Source organism: Emydura macquarii, unplaced genomic scaffold, assembly GCF_026122565.2.
Source record: "Emydura macquarii macquarii isolate MOO-44397 ecotype Brisbane River unplaced genomic scaffold, CSIRO-AGI_Emac_v2 contig_2207, whole genome shotgun sequence".
NCBI lineage: Eukaryota > Metazoa > Chordata > Testudines > Chelidae > Emydura > Emydura macquarii.
Window position 1 is genome coordinate 656,831 of NW_027132344.1, and position 21,725 is coordinate 678,555.

The 21,725-nt window shown below is 41.1% G+C and overlaps 1 protein-coding gene across 7 annotated transcripts in view; it reads left to right on the top strand.

Moving 5' to 3' along the window:
- The window catches only part of HERC2 (HECT and RLD domain containing E3 ubiquitin protein ligase 2), a 216,296-nt gene that overhangs the window by 10,306 nt on the left and 184,265 nt on the right, over nucleotides 1-21,725 (top strand). For all 7 annotated transcript variants that reach the window (XM_067559971.1, XM_067559974.1, XM_067559977.1 and 4 more), the window contains exon 3: nucleotides 7,871-7,985. In XM_067559971.1, the coding sequence (XP_067416072.1) occupies nucleotides 7,871-7,985 (115 nt within the window). The remainder of the gene's footprint in view (nucleotides 1-7,870; nucleotides 7,986-21,725) is intronic.

Consider the following 21,725-nt stretch of genomic DNA (forward strand, 5'->3'; position numbering starts at 1 on the left):
CCTTGAAATTCTCAACCAGTTCTTCCCTCTTTACCAGAATCAAATCTAGGATGCTTTTCCAGTAGTTGTTGTTTTCTCCACCTTCTGAAACAACAAGTTGTATTCAATGCATTCCAAGAACTTGTTGAATAATCTATGCCCTACTGTGTTGTTTTTCCACCAGGTGCCTGGGTAGTTGAAGGAGTTAGCAAGGAACATAATAATTGTCACTGATTTTTATCTATGGAGTTCATGGAAAGTCTGATCTCCTAGATGCTGCTGCCTTTCTGCTGGAGGACATCTGCCAGGAAGAAATTCAGGATTCTCTTAAGTCTTGAGAGAAAATACAGATAGAATAGCCTGACTTACATAAGTAAGGAGCTACTAGTTCATGCTAGTTGTGTCTTGAAGCCTTGTGAGTGTGGGATTTGTCTAGCAAAGCATTCCTGGTAGACCACATCTGGCAGGGAAGGTGAAGGATGAAGATAAGCTGAATTGATCCAAGTCAGAGCCTTATCAGCGGCCTCTGGATAAGAGTGGCAGGATCATATCTCACTCACGTGGGGGAACACCTAAGGTGAATCTGTTTGCAACTCACCTGAGTGAGAAGCTGTCACTGAGTAAAACTGAGGAAACAGTGCTGTGACTACACTGGCCTTGTCTGAAGCTAAAAGCCCGTATAAAAAATGTTGGACTGCCATGATGGTTCCCCCTGGATGTTTCCATCACAGACATCTGCAGAACAGTTACATAACTTCACAAACATTTGGCCTCATGGAGCACAGTCTGAAACAGGATTCCCTCCTGCACTTTTTCATAAGCCAGGGAGACCAAATTTCTCTCCCACTCCCAAATGAACCTCCTCCCCATCATTAAAGGCATTCTGCACTATCTATAACTTTGTGACAGGTTTAAACCCCAAAACTGAGCATTGAACTAACTGAATGCATATTGTATTACTATGAAAATATATTAAGTAAAGTTTTTTATGAAAGCTTGTAACTTTCTGAACTTGATGGTTATTGTGAGAGGTATATAGGCTGTGGTTATGAAACTATTTGTATATATAGAAATCTGTGCTCATTATCTAAACAACACCTTGCAGCAGGATGACAAGCAGTTAAGTGGGGAGAGGCACCTCCCAAGCCGGGTGTTCATATGAAAAGCATCTTGTCCATGTCAGGAAAAGACAATGACTGACCACTAGTTAGTGGAAAGACACTGAGACATCCTGTTCTGTCAAATAAAGATGGAATTTTCCCCCCATTCTGAATAAACATGAGTCATGGTGGATGATGAGGGAGGGGAAGAAAGCCTTTTAAAAACAGGCTTGAGACTGAGGATTTTTAAATCCAAGAACTTAGCATCCCACCTAGAGACTGTCCCTATCTGTGAACTCTGGATTTCTCCTATAGCAAGGAGAAATACAGGGAAATTGTTCAAAGGCAATATCTAATTTGGATTAGAAAAGGGGTTTTATCTAGTAGGAAAGTATAAAGCCTGAGGGTTGTCTGTTTTTCTGTGTATCTTGTATATGTTTGCTTTCCTCTAATATTTCACCTTTGAATCTGTGGTTAAATAAACTTTATTTTTACCACAAGCAGGTCTCTGGTGTGCAAACTGTGTGAAGTGTGAGTGCCAAAGCACACTGATACCTGTGGGGGCTGGTTTCACATCTTCAGGGGGGATGAACGAGAGGGGAATGGTCTGAGTGTCTTGTATTTAAGAACTCAGAGAGGACACATTTGGAAAAACTTGGGACTGGAAGGGCAGTTGGTGTCACTGGTGCAAGGAGTGACTAGGTTGAGAGCCAGGGTATGAAACCTTGTGCTTGTGGGCTGGCTACTGGTGTCAGATCTGAACCATAGCTGTATAGCATTAAGGCCCCAAGGTTACAGAGCAGGAGATGACAAGACACTGGTTTGCGTGGTCTCCAGAAAGTCAGTCATACCCACGATAGTGATGCAGAAGAGCATCCTCATCTTTCTGATAGACTGCAACCAAAGGCTTCTGGATCTACTTTGAACAGAACTCCAATTATTGTGTCAGCACTTGGATGTCCAGTAGATACACACTTTAGAAATGTTTGGGGGAGAGAGAAGAAAATGCTTGTCTCTTTGCTGGCTAACCTTATTGCCAAGCAGATTTATGGGAAGGATGGTCTTGTGGCTGAAGTACAGATCTATTTCTGTTCAGTTCTCTGCAACTGACTTGTTATGACCTTGGGCAAGTCAGTTATCCACTGGGTTAACTGGGTTAATACTTCTCATAAGGATGAGAAGCTTAATTAATTGTTGATAAAATGCTTTGAGATTCTGAAATTGGGAGGGTAAAAATGTTTGGTTAGTATTTTATTATTCATCATACTTTAAGAAACTGCTTAACAATGTTTGGTTTTGAGTATCTTAGTAGCAAAACACTGCTGATGTTTGTTGGAGTGAACTAGAATTTCACTGTTAAATTGCTCTGATTTTAATTGAAAGAGCAGCCTGCTGTTTACATTAGCTGTAAACATTTTATCTGTAGTTTAAAAACACTGAGAGTAGTCCTCCATTCAGTCAGCTGCTTTGCTAATTGCCACACACTGTCATATCTTTGTTTGATCTTAAAAAAATTGTTTAGTGTACGAAGCAGGATAGTAACTTGGCTTTTTATCTTTTTTTTTTTTTTTTAAAGAGGTATTATCTGTACAATACTGGTTTTGATATAATCAAAGAAAAAATAACTGACCGAATATACTACAGGCAGAATAATCCATTCTTTAAGGGAGGTAATGGGCTATATAGTCCTGTGGGTAGCTTTTTCTTTATGTAGCAGATCAAAAAAGTGACTTGAACAAAACTAAAAAATGAAAGCTAAAGGCAGTTGGCCTGTTTTCAGTTTTTTAGCTGAGTTGACAGGATTCTTTTATTTCAGTACCAAGTTTGGACTTCATGTTCCATAAGAGGATTAGAGGCTGAAATTGGGAAACAAATCTTTTGATTTGTAAGCAACACCTATAAATGTAGTGGAACTTAATCTTCTAAAATAAAGGCTTGCTGTCTCATGAAGAAACTTGCAGAATGGTGAAGCTATTCTAAACTTCAGATGCCATTATGCATAATACATAAATCAAAGGGGTGAAATTACATATACTTGACAAACTAGAATGATCTAAAAATGTAAGTGGAATCTGCATAAAGAAAGATATTGGGAGGCTAGAAGTCTTAATCTATAAACAAATTGAAGATAAATATTGGTTTTGCGACTCATATTAAGTGGGTGTCCAAGGCTGCTGTTTCTTCAAATTGATATGCCCCCCTCTTATTTTTCAGAAGAATAAGGTCCTTCTTTGAAATAACTAAACAGGTCTTTTGTTTAAAAAAAACAAACAAACTTGTGATTCTTGGATTGTCTACTATTAAGCATGTAAATTACTTGAGTGCTTCAGTGAGGAATGTCTACTTCTATTAAAGGTAAAGTAAACTTTACCCTTTAATTTTTGTTGGATTTTTTTCACCACTAAACATTTATAGTTGTTGTTTGGGGTGGAGGTGGGATAGACAAACATGTTCTCTCCTCTTTGGTCTGAGAAGGTAGTTATTTGCAAGTGTGGAACATTAGTTCAGATAAGACAATCCTAAATTTTCATAAACCAAGCTGAAAGGAAAAGTGTGGTGTGTAGTTTTTTTGTTTCTGTATGCAGGCAGCTCCCTATTAAGCCCTTTTGTTCCAACTTGTTCTGAAGTAACAAAAATATAACTTTCAGAAAAGTAATGGTCAAAATTTAGTTCTGCTACTGAGCATATGCTGTAAATGTTAGTGCGCAGCTGACACTATGTTCAACTTTACTAAGTGACTTTTAGGAAAAGACCAGTAACAAACATATTCAAACTATCAGCTCAAATTTTACAACTAAACCACTGTAATAATGAAGCTTTATTTGAAGTGAGTCTTTGACAAACCATATTGTTAGATTAAATTGGCTTATTAGTTTGTTACAGCTGCTTCAAATCATAACAGATCTATTTTAAATTCATATTTGCTGAGGTTGGTTAGCCTTGCAAATGACCCCTTTGTTGTGGAATAACATATTTGCTTATAAATATGGCTTTTTACTGAAAATGTTCTCACTTTAGTGAGTAAACAGTTTGAATTCTTTATTTTATGAGACATAGTTTGGTGAAGCAAATTTCAACCCATCTAGCTTTTGTGGAAACTGAAGAAGGCTAAGTAAGAAAGTGACATCTTTATAGTGAGGGTTAATAAAATTTTTTAGGATTTTTGAGCTCTTGATTATTTGCTGGCTTTCTGGGTGCTGTGGTGATAGTACCATTTCTGGGGCTTGGTCTACTCTACAAAACTCGGTTGACATAAGCAACCTTGCTTTGACCTCGTGCACATGTCCAGACTCAAATTTGTCTTCCACTGAGTGTAAGCTTTGCATTATGCTAAGATAGTAACACCACTCCTCAAGCGACATTGAGCCATGATTGGTGGATTGAGGTCAACAGAGTGCAAATGTAGACACTGTTACCTATGTTGACCTTAACAGTTCCCCAGCAGCTGTTCACAATGCCTGATAGTGACTAATTGGTTTGCAGTTGTGGTTCCACTGTCCTGGAGTCATGGAGACCCAAAAGCAACCTCCCTTTAAAATCCTGCAAATCTTTTAAATGCCTTTCCTGATTGTCCGGCTTGGCAAGAACACTTAGTTAGCTGTCCATTGTTGTGTGCAACTGCGCAGGTCACCATGCCAGCTATATGTTCCAGATGCTCTTTTGCCTTGAGTAGACGGGATACTGGATCTCCTGGGCATATGGGGAGAAGAGGCTGTGCCAGCACAACTATGAAGCAGTTGTAGAAACATGGAGATCTATGAGCAGATTGTATGGGGGTTGCAGGAGAAAAGGGGTATGATAGGGATCAGCAGCAGCGCTGTGTGAAAGCGAAAGGAGCTATGGCATGCATATTAGAAGACCAAATGTTGATCTGGTGCCTAGCCACAGATATGTCATTTCTACAACCAGCTGCATGCGTGCTTGGTGGAAACCCCATCAGCAACCTGCACACTACTAACATGTGGGTGCCACGGTTGATGTATGTGTAGCAAAAATGGACATGATGTTCCTTCTCCTTCTCTAAGTTCTGGTCCATAAATGTATTAAGGCTTTGATGTATTTCCTTTTAACTTGCACAGAATTTTTCTGAAGTGTTTTTTTTAACTCAATAAGACAGTATTGTTTGGAAAATATTTCACGTTTATTTGTTCCTAACATACATGCTGCAGAATGCCTGTACACTGACGCAACTCATAGGATCGGTCACAAATGTAACAATCATAAATCTACAGCAAGCACCGCAAAATTAATAGGTGCATTGTCAGTATTACATTCATAGATATGCATGGTGCTTGGTACACAATGCCTAAAACTTCAGGGCCAGGTAGAACACAGTCCACCACAATGCAGTACTCTGGTTCATTATCAAGGTGCTCTTTCAAAGCTTCCCTGTGTGGTATAGCTTTGTGTTGAATTCTTCTGATAGTCCTTGTATTTGGCTGTTTAAACTCTGCAGACAGCTGTTCCACCTCCATCTCGGTGGCTATTTTCCCCTTCTTTGCTTTACAGATACACAGGACAGAACAGACTATCACAACCATTGGGATATTTTTCTCATTGAGATCCAATCTTAAGTAAAAAAAAAAAAAACCAAACACCAGAGCCCTCTTAGTCTACCAAAAGCACATTAAACTGTCATTCTGCGCCTGCCAAACTGGTCGTTAAATCTTTCCTCGGCATTGTTGAGACGTCTGGTGTACTATTTCATGAGCCGGGAGAGTAAGGGATAGAATGGCTCCCCCAGACTCACTACTGGAATTTCAGCTTAAGCAGTGGTAATCTGCAGGTCAGGAAAGAACTTTCCTGCTTTCAGTTTTCTGAACAGTCCTGAGTTCTTAAAGATGCAGAAGTCATGCATCTTCCCTAACCAACCCACATCCATGTTGGGAAAGGATCCTCGATCCACCAGCACTTGTATAACTATAGAAAAATAGCCCTTTCTGTTGAAGTTCTCAGTGTCAAGGTGGCCTGATGCCAAAATTGGGATGTGTGCAATCTTATCACCCCACTGCAGTTTGGGAACCCCATAGCTGCAAAGTCATCCACTATATCCTGCATGTTGCCGAAGACTCATAATCCTGCATAGCAGGAGATAATAATTAATGGCCCTGCATGTTAGCGTGACAGCAGCCCCCAGAGTGGATTTTCCAACTCCAAAATTATTTCCCACTGACTGGTAGCAATCCTGCATCATGAGTTTCCACAGTGTGATCACCACTTGCTTCTCCAGTTTTAGTGCAGCTCTCATTCTGGTGTCCCTGCACTGCAAGGCTGGGGTGAACTTGGTGCACAGATCCAGGAATGTAGCCTTTTGCATCCGAAGCTTCTGCAGCTACTGCTCGTCATCCCAAGCCTGCATTACAGCGTGATCCGAACAGTTAGTGCTCATTTCTCAGGCCCAGAAGCAGCACTCCACCATTTGCGGCTGCTCTGTGAATGCCAACAACTTTGAGTTGGTTCTCACTATGTCCCACAGCAATCTGTCCAACAGGAAATTCACGTTCTCTGTGGTTCTTCTTGCAACTCTGCAAATACTGGAGTATCATGCATCCTGTGCTTGTGATGCTCATGATGGTAGCTTAAAACTGTGCAGGCTCCATGCTTCTGTCAGAGATGGTAGACAGTGGCAAGTCCAGTGTGGGTTGGTGGGATTTCGAAATAGGTATGAAAATTATGGGCTAGAGATGGTATGTGGGCTAGAGAAGGTTGCATGATGGGAACTTGACCCCACAATCCCAGTCATCTGTGACTCACTTCTGCCCACCATGCATTGCTAAAACTTCCCAAACCCTGTGCGCTGGAGGGTGGTGAGTTGCACACTGGGATACCTACCATGGTCCACCTCACCATGCATCGAAACAAGCACTCTGGTGAGTGTGTTGCGTGCTGACGCGAGGAGCTAAGTATGCATGGGCATAAGTGATATATTAACTGTGGCAGTGTTATGCCAATGTAACTTGCATCAGCAAAAGTTTGTAGTGTAGATATGCCCTGGGTTAGAGCTTATGCTAAGGCCAGGACTAAACAGAGTCTTGCTTAGCTAATACAAAGCTTGAGAATTCCCTTAAATGTGTTTTCCTGTTGACAATGGTGGATTCTACTTTCATGCTTTGGTGCTCACTATTGTGCTGGGCAGGGAAGAGGTCAGGTGGGGAGGAACAAAAATATCAGATGTAAAAAGTATTGCACACTTTTTAATTTTATAGATGGTCTGGATGATTGCTACCCTCTCCCCCAGTAGGTTGGATGTTGACACAAACCTCTTCAAATTAACTGTTAGGGATGTATTGACTTAAATCATCTGGAATGCTTTTCCAGTTTCAAATTCTTAGCTAGTACCTCATTTTGAAGTATTCTCTCTTATAATTATTCAGAATCATGTTGCCTAGTTGATAAGTTTTGTTTCATATTCTGGTTTGTTTAAAATATAATGCTAAAAATTTGAAGTCACTATTACATTTTGAAGCTTGTCCTTTAAGTAGGTTGATCCTGAAGACAGTGCACCTAGTGGGGTGGTAAAGAGTGAATACTGTAATGCTGATAGACGTAATCTGAAAGTTATTTACTGTATATGGTGTGCAAACCTTGAATTTGCTTTAAGATTTCAAAAACTCTACCTCTAGGACAACTAAAATATAAGTGGTGTGATTTGTTTGGGTTTTTGTTTTTTGTTTTTTTAATTGCTTTGTGGAAAGTACTGCTCATGATTTCAAAAGCCTTGTTTGAGATGGTGTGGGCAAAGCTGGGGAATGCTGTGTATATAACTTACTTTCTAAAATTATTTTTAACAGCTTGCTTTTACGCGAGATGGACTCTATGGTTTGTGGAATGAAATGGTGAAAGATGGAGAAATTGTATACACTGGAACAGAATTAGCACAAAGTGGTGAACTACCGCCAAGAAAAGGTAGGCTTTTTCATGTTTCTTGTTTCTTTTTTCCTTTTATCCTGATGATGTGACCTAAGTACTGATTTAGCAATATTATAAACCTTCAGTACTTAAGCAAATATCTAACTTTCCTTTATAGTGTTACTGTTCTTGAATAAATGAGCTGCTTACTAGGATTTATAGGTTACTGCTTCCTCCAATCTATTCACTTGATTGTTTGGCCTTTTAGGAATATTGATTTTCTCTGTCCTCCACAGAGAGGAGACCTTAATCTGCAGAAATGATTTGTCATAATAAAATTTATAATGGTGTTTTAAAAATACCCACCCCAACATCCTGAAACTGGCTACTTGAGTGGATATTCTGATGATGCAGATTTAGGACTAAGGGTGTTTAATTATTACCTAAGGTTGTTCAGAGCTGAAGCTCCTTACCTTATGTGGATTCAGCATGGGCATGTGTTGTCAGCACCTGTTTCTACTTTGATTACTCCTTTGACAAAGTGATGAAAAGGCCCAGCAGGAGAGACATTATTCAGTCGTTGAGGGAGAAAGCACTGTGCTTTTGCAGGCCCTTAGACTGCGTCAGCCCTTAAAATGCTACAGTTGTACAGCTGCCGTGCTGCAGCGCTTCAGTGTAGACACTTACTACAGTAATGGGAGGAGTTCTCCTCTCTGGGACGTAGTAGCTAGATTGACTGAAGAATTCTTCAGTCGCCCTAATGTTACGTACACAGGGACTTAGGTCAACTTAACTATGTTGCTTAGGTGTGTGCATTTTTCACACCACTGAACGACATAGCTATGCTGATGTAACTCTTCAGTGTAGACCTCAGTTAGTTTTGGATTGACAGTTTTGCATACTTAATCCTAATAGCCAAAGGATGAGTAGCACTTGCTACTATTTAAAAGATTAGGGTAGGCAAGGGAGAAGGTTGTTTAGAATGAAAAGATGACATTCTTAGGACCCTTAAAGACTGTCCTACTTCACCATTGAGAAGCTGTGTCTCAGCTCACTTGGGATCCATTGGCTTAAAATGATGTGGCTCAGATTACGGAGGATATTTTTATAGAATACAGACGGAAGCAAAGCAAAACACCTATTGAAAGAAAAGGGGAAGTACTTCCGAACTTTTAAAAATAATGTACCTGTGCAAGTTGAGACCCTCATGTTGGGGACTGGAATTCTAAATTCCTCAGACCTACAGATGATTACAAAAAGTTTTCGTTTTAGTAAATCCTGGCCAAATGAAGTAGGAGTATTATTTGAGTCTAAAAGGAACTATATCCAATCCTCTTTATCAGGTGTATTTGCCCGTTAGGTGGGTGGGACTAAGTGTCGTATTTTTAGAATTGTTCATTTGAAATAATAAAACATTTAAAGAGAACCTCCCAAGCTGGTGATAATGGAGAAACAGCCCAGAAGCTGATTTCAGTGAGCCTAATGTGGAAACAATGCCTTTCAGGTGGCAGTCCACACTAAGTGTTATGGTATGGGGGTAATACTTCAATACAGTTTGCACTTGTTATCTAGCAAAAAGGAAAGCAATGTGTGGAATAGTAAAAGGCCAGAATGTGATCTATGAGAAAGTATTTAAAAATGAGTAGGTACATATATGATTTAATATTTAAAATGTATTTTCTCTTGTATCTGTCAGCTGAATGTTTTAATTCTAGTAGTTTGAAAAGACTTGCTTGCCTACATTTGGACACTGAATTACAAAACTTGTTTGCAACTGATTTCATATCTAGCACATTCTTGACTGTGTGAAGATATAGTTTTTTTTCCCTCCTGTAGAAATCTCACTTTTCTATTCAATTTCAAATGAAATCTTCCCTTCCATTTTCATCATATTAAATGGGAGAAAGTAGGATGGCTATTTAAGAATTAATAGGGAGGAAAAAAGAAAAATCTGAAGTACAGGATGAAGCTAACTGTTGGGTTAAAATGGCAGCAGACCACTGTGTTTGTTACAAAAGCTTATATTTGTATTGGTACATACGTTTTGTTGAAATAGCATGGATCTTGCTACATGTGTTGATTGGGCATAAACTGCAGGAGATTGGACACCTAACCTTGAAATTAGGGAGGAGTGGTCACTGGAGGGAAATTCAGGATTTTTTTGGCTATCAGTCTAGCTAACAATAATTGTTGTTTGCAGCTTTGTAGCTGAAGGAGTTATAAATATTGCTCCTGAACAAGACAGTATTCTGATTTCACTTCTTCCCCCCAGTTTTTCCAGTAGGAGCGGTAGCACCCAAGTGCATCTGATGAAAGCTTAGTCAGTTTTGTTTTTAGCTGTCAAGCTAATGGGGGGGAAAAATAATGATTCAAGTAATGAAGTATGGTGATCTGAAAGCAGCATAGACACAGTTCTCCATTACTGCTGTTGCAGATGGAGGCTCAGAGCAGCGTTGGAGGATTGTATTTGTGTTACTGTTGGACAGAATACTTGCATCGCTAACTTGCTAATGGCCAAACAGGTGCAGAGAATGAAATTATTTGGTTCTGGTGCTGCAGGGCCAATGGGAAAGCAATGTGTGCAGGGGACATATTACAGGTTGGGTTGTTTTTTCAGCATAATTTCACAGATGTAATTTGGAATGGAAAATGCCATGTATCAATCCTGCACCAAACTTGCATTCTGGGAATAGCACTGAGGGAAGCCGTGAAAATGCTAAAAACATCAGAATGAAGTACATCTCCTCCTCTCCACCCTGTTCACACCTGCTTAGTCTGTAGGCATCTGAGTGCTTACAATTGGAACTGCTTCTTGGAGCCTGTTGCTTTTTTGCAATTTTGAGTGCACATGCCACACTTGATCAGTGAATATGGAAATATGTGTAGTAGTGGTTTTTGCTTTTTAAAATAAAGGTTGTGACTGTGGGTTACTGATGACTTAAAATATCTGAGACTTGCTGCAATTTTATTGTAGAAAGAAGGGATTTGTGTCAAGTGGCATCAGTGATGAGCTGTGGCCAGAATGTCAGCATTTTCTCTTTTCCAACTTCTTTTGTAAAATATAGACCAGGTTTTGTTCAACTTCACTGCATTATATGTGCCTGAGTCCAAACAACTATGTCCCAAGCTTCCTAGTGCCCTCCCATAATGTGGCCTGTATTTATACAGGAGGTCAGATGAGATGATCAGTGTTCCTTTCTGCCCTTGCAATCTATGAATCTATAAGTTGTGAAACATTACTGTGAATTCTGAGAAATACCAGTAAACGGTTGTCTGATTTGTGCCCCTGCTAGGTCACTAGTATGGGGATGTGTCACTTCTGGCCTGTAACTTGGGCTGCCCTTTATTCCTTGCTGCTGTAGCCTCCAACCTGGACTGCTCAAATAGCCTCCAGCATGTAAGTCACTCAGCTATGTCTGTGTGTAGTGTAGACAGCCAGCCACGCCTAAGCTCTTACCAGCCTTGGTTATGCAGCAGGGTGACCCCAAAACATCCCCAGTCCTAGATCTTCCCCCATAAATGTATGTCCTGTACAGTCCAGCCTTCTCCTGGACAGTACAAATATATGTACACTTTAAGGCCAGAAGAGACCATCATGATCATCTAGTTTGACCTCCGGCACACTGTAGGCCACAGAATCTCACCCACCTACTCCTGTAATAGACCTATAACTTCTGGCTGAGTTAATGAAGTCCTCAAATCATGATGTAAAGACTTCAAATTACAGAGAATCCACCATTTACACTAGTTAAAAGCTGCAGGTGACCTATCCGCCATCCTGCAGAAGAAGGTGAAAAACCTCTAGAGTCTCTGCCAGTCTGACCCAGGGAAGATTCCTTCCCAACCCTAAACATGGCAGTCAGGTCTTTGCCAAAATGCTCAGGGTCCACCTAACAGCCAGACACCTGGAAAGAGTTCTCTGTAGTAACTCAAAGCTGTTTCCCGTCATTGGCTGTTGTAGTATTTGCTACTAGCAGTCACAATTGGCTACGTGCCATTGTAGCCATTTCATCATCCCATCCCCTCCATAAACTTAAGTTCAGTCTAGAAGTCAGTTAGGTTTCTTGCCCCCCACTGCTTCCCTTGGAAGGCTGTTCCAGAACTTCATTCCTCTGATTAGAAATTAGAAACTTGCATCTAATTTCCTGCCTAAACTTGTTGATTGCCAGTTTATATCCATTTGTTCTTGTCATCATTGATGCTTAACTTAAATAATTCTTCTCCCTCTCTGGTATTTATTGCTATCATGTATCAAGAGGGAACAATTCTATCTCCCCTCAGCCTTCTTTTGGTTAAGCTAAACAAGCCAAGCTCTTTGAGTCTCCTCTCATAAAGTAGATTTTTCTAGTAGCCCTTCTTTGCAGCTGTTTCAGTTTGAGTTAATCTTTTTTAAACATTGGAGACCAGAATTCCACACAGTATCCAGATGATCCAGTAACTCCCCAGGGCCTTGTATAATGGTACCGCCACTTCCCTGTCTTTACTGGAAATACCTCACCTGATGCATCCTAGGACTACATTAGCCTTTTTTTACAGCTACATCACATTGGCAGCTATTAGTCACCCTTTGATCAACCAATACACCTAGGTCTTTCTTCTCTGTTTCTAACTGGTAAGTTCCAAGCTTATAGCAAAAACGCTTGTTGCTAGTCCCTAAGTGCATGAGTTGGTAATTTTAAATATCATCAAATTTCTTTTTACTCCTGTTTTCAATGTCATCCAGATCTTAAAATCGTAGAAGTGTAGGAATGGAAGAGACCTCAAGAGATCTTCTAGTCCAGTCCCCTTCCCTCAAAACAGGACTAAGTATTATCTAGACCACCCCTGATATGCGGTTGTCTAACTTGCTCTTAAAAATCTCCAATGACAGAGATTCCACAACCTCCAACGTAGGCAGTTTATTCCAATGCTTAACCACCCTGACAATTAGGAAGTTTTTCTTAATGTCCAACCTGAATCACCCTTGCTGCAATTTAAGCCCATTACTTGTCCATCTTCAGAGTTTAAAGAGAACCATTTTTCTCCCTCCTGCCTGTAACAACCTTTTATATACTTGAAAACTGTTATCATGTCTCTCCTTGGTCTTCTCTTCTCCAGACTAAACAAAGCCAATTTTTTCAATATTTCCATATAGATCGTGTTTTCTAGACCTTGAATCATTTTTGTTGCTCTTCCCTGGACTTTCTCCAGTTTGTCCATATGTTTCCTGAAATGTGGCGCCCAGAACTGGACACACTACTCCAATTGAGGCCTAATCAGCACAGAGTAGAGGGAGACGCTTCTCTGTATGATATTCTGGTCTTCCTCAGTATTGGCAATACCTCCCAACTTTGTCTCATCTATAGATGTTAAAAACACACCCACTTTTTTTTGTGCCAAGGTCAGTAATAAAAATGTTTTTAATAAGATTTGTCTCAAGACCAATCTCTGAGGAACTCTACTATTAACCTCCCTTGAGCCTGACAGTTCACCTTTCAGTGTGACCCATTGTAGTCTCCCCTTTAACCAGTTCCTTATCCACCTTTCAGTTTTCATATTAATCCCCATCTTCTCCAATTTAACTAATTTCCAACATGGAACTGTGTCAAATGCCTTCCTGAAATCCAGGTAGATTAGATCTACTGCATTTCTTTTGTCTAGAAAAATGATTTTCCTTCTCAAAGGAGATCAGGTTGGTTTGAAGGATCTACCTTTTGTAAAACCATGTTGTATTTTATCCCGATCTCCATTTACATCGGTCTTTAATTACTTCCTTTCACAATTTGTTCCGAGACCTTGCAAACAATTGAGATCAAACTAATGGGCCTATGGTTTCCCTGATCGCTTTTTTCCCCTTTCTTTAAATATAGGTACTATATTAGTAATTCTTCAGTCATAGTGTAAGACCCGTGAGATTACAGACTCATTAAAAGTCCTTCCTATTGGGCTTGCAATTTCATGTGCCAGTTCCTTTATTCTCGGATGGAGATCATCCGGGCCCCCTGATTTAGTCCCATTAAGGTGTTGAGTTTGACATCTGTTGGGAAAAAAAAGATTCCAAATGAGGTTCGTTTACCCTGCACCAGATAGAAAAGAGATCCACGCAGGTAGTTGGGCAGTCTCCAAGCTTTATTTCTGCAGAGGTCAAACACTTCCCAGCAAGTGGTCAGTATGAGACCCTGAAGGCATGCTCTTTTGCATATTTATACAAACAAGACAAAGAAATTACATATGCATAAGTTCTTGATGCTTATAGGTACATTCAAATTATTACTGCTATTGCTATTGGCTTATACTTTTCTACTTTTACTAATTATAAAGGTATGCATAACAGATAAGCTGAAATCTTCTGTTAACATGTTATCTATCAAAGTTGTCTGATGTATCTCCCAAGGCTGTGTAACCAATTAAAACTAGTTGGGGGTGTCTCCTTGCCTCTTCTAAGAAACCTTTCTCTGACCCTGGCACAAGATAAGCACTTTAAGGATAAAAGGAAAAAGGGTGGGTGGGTGATTTCAGCAGAGAGCAGAACACTTAAAGAAACTAAAATGGAGTAACTGTGGTCAAGCAAACAATTATTTTCCTTCACATCCACCTCTGATGTGGTAATTTCTGTTTTCATATTCTGGTTTCCATTAGCCACCCTACCATTACCCCATAGCTCCTCATGACCCTTATTAAAAACTGAGGTACAGTATTTATTTGTTTAGGTGTTGGGTCATGCCTAGATTATCTTTAATCTCCACCCCATCCTTGGTGGTTAGCAGTTCCACTTCTTTGCTTGTTTTTTTTTTTATTTATATGGCTATAGAACTTTTTACTATTGGTTTTAATTTTCTTTTGCAAGGTCCAACTCTGCTTGGCTTTTGGCAGTTCTTGCTTTTTTCCCTACACTTTCTGACTTCCAAGAGTTAGCTTTCCTTGCTGATCATTCCTTGTAGGCTTTCTGCTTTCTCTTAACCCTGTCTGAGATGCTTGTTCATTCAGTTTTTGGTCTGCAACCCTTCCCTATGAATGTTTTTCCTTTTGCTCCGGTGCAGACTTCAGATACTTTAAGTCAAAGTTGCAGGAACTGTTTCCAGCCCTCCTCCACATTCAGATCCTTGAATTCTTCAGTACAATCCATTTCCCTAACTAATTCCCTTGATTTTTTTATTTTGAAGCTTGTCCTTTTGAAATCAAGGTTCCTAGTTGCAGATTGTTTTTATCTTTCCATTTGGTTTAAACTGAATTAGCATGTGATCACTTGAACCAAGGTTGTCTCCTACAGCCAGTTGGTGAGATCTTACTAATACCAAATCTAAAATGACATCCCTTCCTGTAGGTTCAGTAATTATTTGAAGAAATCTGTCAGCTATCACATCCAGGAAAATCTGGGCCTTATTATTAGTAGCATTTTTTTCTTCCAATCTGTATCTGAGAATTTGACCTTCCATAATTGCACAATTCCCAGTAGTATTTATTTCATAAACTGGTAGCATTCTTCCCCAAAGTGATTTTGACTCAAACACTGTTTTATTCATTCACTTCTAATTTCTTTAGTCTACCACCTCATAGTGCTACTCCAGCACCTTTACCTTTTATTTCTGTCTTTCCTGAACAGCACATATCCCTCAATCTCTGTACTGCAGTCACGACTACTACATTTCTGTTACCCCTATAATTAGGGCCAACGTTTACCAGAAATTGCTGCCGTTGTTGTAGTTTTTTTTCCAAAATGGTGCTTCACTTCCAGAATTGCCCTTAATTTCTGGACTTGTTGATCAGTAGTGTGTAGGGTGTGAACTCAAGTATATTGTTAATATCCTATTTCTTTGACTCTTCTCTGAAAAATGTATTGGATAACAAGAATTTTGGTTCAGTGTATACAGACTTTTCCGTGGTATTCGAGATAATCAGCTTTATGCTTTTTTGTCCTGTCTTTGGTACATAATGTGGGTTGTCTTTCTTCTACATAACTTCCTGTGATTTTTGTATAGTGATTTTTGAAAATAGGCTGACAACATGCTATCAGCAAACAAAGGGTCAAATCCCTATGTAATCATTGTTGTGGGTGGTTCCAGAAAGGCTGTGGGAACTCAAAAATCTACACAATAGCTTGCTGAGGCACATGGGTCTCCCTACTACCATTCAGACCAAATGCATTTGATCCTGCAATACTATGCAAGCTGGCCCAGCTGTCTGCATTGGAAAGAGATCTTGTTGGTGAATGAGACATCCCTGCTTTTCTCTTGGTCACCTGACCTAGCTGTATTAACTGTCTGTCCAGTGGCTCAGATGTATTTGAGTACTCAGATGGGCAGTAGACAGTTGCGTTGTTAGCTTGGATGAAGAGAAGCCAGCAGCCTTCTTATTTGATAGTTTAACTTCTTAGGGGCAAGATATGAAGCAAAGCTTATTCAACAGGATTTATAGTTGTCCATGCTGTAATAAATAAGTATGTAATTGCGGGTGGGTGGAGAGGAAGCTTCACTTCTGCTCATATTCTGGATTGTAGACACTTTTTTAGCATCCAAGTTGTTCCACTCAGGAAACTGACAAAAAAATTGTAATTAGTCTATGCTGGGACATAGAAGAAGGGAAAGGAAAATTACCCACCATGGTGTGTTCTGTGTCCTGCTCATGGTTAAGTACTCATCCATCCTTTACAAGATATTTCACATTTATGAAAACCTTTATTGGTGCCTATCTCAAATTAAAATATACAATAAAAATTAAAATTCACAGTTCTGCTCATCCCACCTTCAGACAAATATCATCAGCATAGAATCCAAATTTATTACAGCCCTCTGTTCCTCCCAGTCAAGCTTCTGGGAAAGGGATGGAAGAAGGGGAAGGTTGGATTCTGCAGTATGCAACAAATCCAGGCTCTCTCAGACCAAGGATGGGGTAAGTTCCAAAGCCAGGCCCCTCATGGAGGCTGCCTTGTCAACAGATGGTGTAGAAGCCTTGGCATCAATGCCTCTAGTGATCACATGGTATGGTGAGAAGCTATAACCAGATCCCAGGCTACTTAGGGCTTCATAGGCTAAAACCAGCATCTTGGATTCTGTCCAGAAACCTGTTGAAATCTGCTGCTGATGGAGCATTTTGGAATATGCCCTTGCTCTACATTTTAAGAGTTCTCAAATTCTGAAAATAGTTTTACAGCATGTTACAGTAATTCATTCTTTATGACAGAAACAGATAATTGTGGCAATACCTGTTTCAGAGATAGAAGAGTGCGCAGCGTTCTTACCAATTGTAGGTAAGGGAGTAGAAGCAGTCTTGACCACACCTGCTATTTGGAAAACCAGAACACGATCACAATGCATAACTGCTTTATGTATTTGTATTACAGATGGCAGTTAGTTCCTCTTAAGGACAAAATATAAATTCTAGATGAAATATAAATTCTTCTAATCTCATCAGCTGCTCCAGACACTTCTTCTTTAAGCGATTGCCCATGTTCATTCCATTCTTAATGTTCTGGATGCACTGACACAGCTGTCGGAAACATTTTCCCTCAATGGTACCTTTTGGGCAGCTCAAGCTCCCCTTGCTGCTGTGTATCACAACGTGCAGGTATAAATGGCAGAGCTGCCCTGAGTCCCCCCCTCAGTTCCTTCTTATTGCCGATGACGGTTGTTGGAACTTTGTTCTATGCCAGAACAGTTCCTTCTTTCACGCTTTGGGGGTGTGTCATTCTATTTAAAAATAATTGTTTTTTACTTTGAGGTTTTTTTATATTCACAGTACCCAAGGTATGACCTAGTCACTGGGTTTCAAGCTGTTTCTTGCTCCAGACCTATGCCAATGAGTGACCCACATGATAGCTGTCTGAAGTGCATGAAGGACCAGTGCCGATTTATGGGGAGTTCAGGCCTAGAATGGAGGAGGCTAGGCTGAAATTCCTGTTGATGGAGGTGGCACTGAAGCTACCATTGGATCCATCCTGGTCTGATTCAGTGCTGAGTGCTGCAGTTTCAGTGAGAAGCACATCTCCAGCTTTAGTGGAATCCTAGCACCATTCTCTCACCCATACTGAGGAAGAAATACAAAGCTTCCAGAGAGGCACTGGTCAGGGGCGGGTCTCCATCCTCTAAGTCTGGTAAGATGATTGAGGAAAAAGTTGAGTAGAGTGTACTTGAAACCTAAGCACTGCTCCTCCATATCAGTGCTTAAGTCAGCACAGTCACCTCTGGCGCCACACGGGTTGTTACTGAGCCTGGTGCTGGAAGCAGCATTGTCAACTTCTTCAGCACTGCAACTAGAGACTACCTCAGTGCCAGCTACCCCAGAGGTGTTTGCAGTGGTAAGAAAGCCGTTCTGCCTCTTGGTACCAATGTTTTCCTGAAGGCAGTCCGGTCCCTTGGTACCGGTGCCCCTTCTGCCAGCGATTCAGCTTCCAGTACTGTAGTTAGCTCCCATGTACTACCCAAAGGGAATCCTGCTATGATGGCATTGCTCTGTCCATTGCCAGGCTTCTGGCACCAGTCCCTGGCACGAACTGGCTCAATCACACCATGGTCAGGGGAAGCAGAGTTGGAGGTGGATTTAGAGGTGGGATCTTATGTATCACAACCCCAAATAAGAACCTGCCAGTCTCTGCACAGATCCTTTCTTCTCACCTACCACAGTGAGGATGGAACCTGCCATGGGAATGTGGCTGGGACAATGGGGTTCTGACCTGTATCAGTGACCATTTTGGAACTCTTGGGGTTTTCCCTGAGCTTCCAGCTCTTCCCACACTATGTGTACTCAGAGCCCTCATCTAGGAGGGTTGAATCTATGCCCTGAGTGGCTCTGCCCCCACAGTCCAGCAGCGGGCCCAGTACCAAGCATCAAGAAAAGAATTCAGAAGCAGAGCAACAGCTGGTGAAAGAGATTCTACCACTTCTAGTCTTGGCTTCCTCTTTGCCTTTCCAGACTAGGTTGTTCTGTCTGGCATGACTTCTGATGATATTAAAATTTATCAGGAGTTATTAAAGAGAGTGGCTGAAGACTTAGACGTACAGATTGAAGAAGTCAAGGAGTCCTCACATTGCCTGGTTGACATTTTATCATCAGTGGGTCCCTCTGCCAATTAATGAGTTGATACTCTAAAACCTTCATCAGCTCTAGTAGACTCCATCCTCTTTCTTTCTGCCCTTTCAGAGGTGAAAGGCAAAGTACTATATACCCTTCCAAGAGTTTTGAATAACTTTATACTATTGATTTTTTTGTGTGTGTGCGCGCGTGCGTTTTTCACTCTGACGTATTTACATGAACATAACGTTTGAAAGACTTTTGGTACTAGATGTATTACTCTAATTTCTAATGGTGTAAGAACAACTTAAAATTGTTAAAGTTAAGAAGGAAGAACATCAAGGCTCTTTATATATGGCTATTGAGGAAACAAAGTTACAGAACAATTTAGAAGCCTAAAGGGGAAGGAGGTAGATATTGTTAGCAGTAGTTGGAGAACAGTACATGTTGCTTGTGTGCCGAATCAACTGTCTATAGATGTTGGAGAGGGATTTGCATGGAGTTGTGGGTGTTCCAGAAACTTTCTGGAAGGTGTTCAGGAAATCTGAAATGGCTCTGTAGGGGGAAGAAGAAAAGCTATCTAGCTTTCTATTTTGTGCTGAATTTGCAAGATGGTGGTTTCTTATTTTAACTGCATTGTATGTATCTGCTGGTCACTACTGCAGATAATGAGTATTTAGTGACAACCAAGCATCAGTTTGTGAATTTATCTATGTCAGCATACCTAGAAAAAAGTAGAAGGGAATAAGTGATTGGATGAAGTGAAGTAATGAAAACAGAATTTGGAAAAGTATAAATACAGAGCAAAGGCCATGTTCACACTGCAGTGCTAATTTGAATTAGCTTAATTTGACTTTCAGCAGCCGATTTAAAGAAATCGCAGCAGCGTGTTCACACTACGCTGTTTGCGCTGGTCTCTTGAGTTCACACTGGCCAGCCTTAATTCGAATTAGAAAGCAGTGCAATGTGGGTAGCTATCCCACAGTGCAACTAGCCACGGAGGCTGTTGGGACAAGTGTCATCATTCCAGGATGCACCACTGCTTCCCTCCCAAACAAACAGGAAAAGGATTTTTTTGCGCCATTTTTTTTTTAACTCCCTGTGATCGCCATTGCTTCAGAGACATGGAGCCAGCTCTACTCTGCACTATAATTGTGAGCATGACAAATACATTGCGGCTTATCATGGAGTACTTTAGAAATTGAGCAAGAAGATGAAGCAGATACTACATCTGTGCCACCGAGGCTGCCCTGCTTCAAGACATCCAGCAGAACAATTCCCGATTGCTGCAGGCAATGAGTGATGCATGAGTGATTTTCTGTTCCTGTATGTTATTTGCCTTTGATTATCCCCCAACTCCCCACCTACCACCCACCCCCCTGTATGTTGCTTGCCTTTGATGCAGGCCTGATTTCGGTGCCTGCATGTTGTTTTCCTTTGATATCCACACCCCCCACCGCCCTTCGAGATCTGCGCCTGAAAAATCCCTCATGAACAAGATTTTATTTAATAAAGAAATGTTTTGGAAAGATGCAAAAATTTATTTTTTAACAATCATGACTTGGGTGAAGGGGGGAGGTTTCCTTCACTGTCTCCAGGGGTAGAGTGTTAGCTTGGTGGCCAGCTGTCAGCATGGCTGCTGCAGCTTTCTGCTCCCCTCCACCGGGGTGGAGGAGAACAAGTGCTGCATGGTGGCCAATCTTCTCTGAGACCTGTTTAGGGCATGGGAAGGGGAGGGCGGCATGGCACTCTGTGTCAGAGCATTATGGATGGCCTGCATTGGGACTCTGTCCACAATAAGCTGGAACAAGTCTGCCTGGTCATGTAGTAGTCTCAACATCTCCTGCGGGGTGATGCGATCATGTTCCTGCACTTGGCCCATGTGCTTGGACAAGGTCCGCCTCCACATTCTTTGCTCTGTGTCTGCAGCTGCTGAGGTGTTCATGATCTCCGAAAACATGCCATCTGTTTAGTTTTTTCCTTTTCCTAATCTGAGACAGTCTGTCCGCAGTACTGCTTGATGGTCGGGCCACTGGCGAGGTATCTACAGAATGAAAGAAAAAGAATAAGATAGCTACAGCTAGTGTAGTGAAGAACAAGATACATATGTATCAATTTCAACAATGATGGCTTGATAAAATGTAGCCACAGCTTGTATATTTAGGAAGAAGATATATATGTTTCAATTTCAATAATTATGCCTTGATAAAATGTGGGAAGTGCCTTTCTCTCTGTGCTTGTATTTAAACGCCTTACAGAGAGGGACAGCAGATGGCTTGGGAGGGTGGGGGTAAACTGCTTGCATTCCAAACTCTCACAGAGAGGAACAGTGCGGGGGAGATTACTTTCTTTGCATTCCAAACCCTTACAGAGAGGAACTACGGACCACGTGGGGGGGACCAGTCAAGTAAACACCTGGGATCGCCTTCGTGCCCCCCACACCCAATGTACAAGGACAGAAATGCTAAAAAAGAAAACTCACCAGTTGTGCCTTCCCCAGGATCATTAGTGCTGTCCTGTGTCCCTCCTGTGTCCCTTCTCCAGCATGCTCTGGGATATCTTCCCATAAATGTCCAGATTCCTTTTGCTGAATCTGAGCTGAGCCAGAACTCACTCCTCAGAACTCATCAGGCTGTGGGGCAAGACTTCTGGTCGAGTCCATGCTGGAGCGCGTTTGGGCTTTGCAGTAGCCATTATGAGAACAGTGGCAAAGCTCTCTCCATGCTGGCAGCAAGCACAGGAAATGGAAATTCAAATCTTCCCGGGGCTTGGGGGGAGGGGACTTTACCTGCTGTTGTGACCACAGAGCAG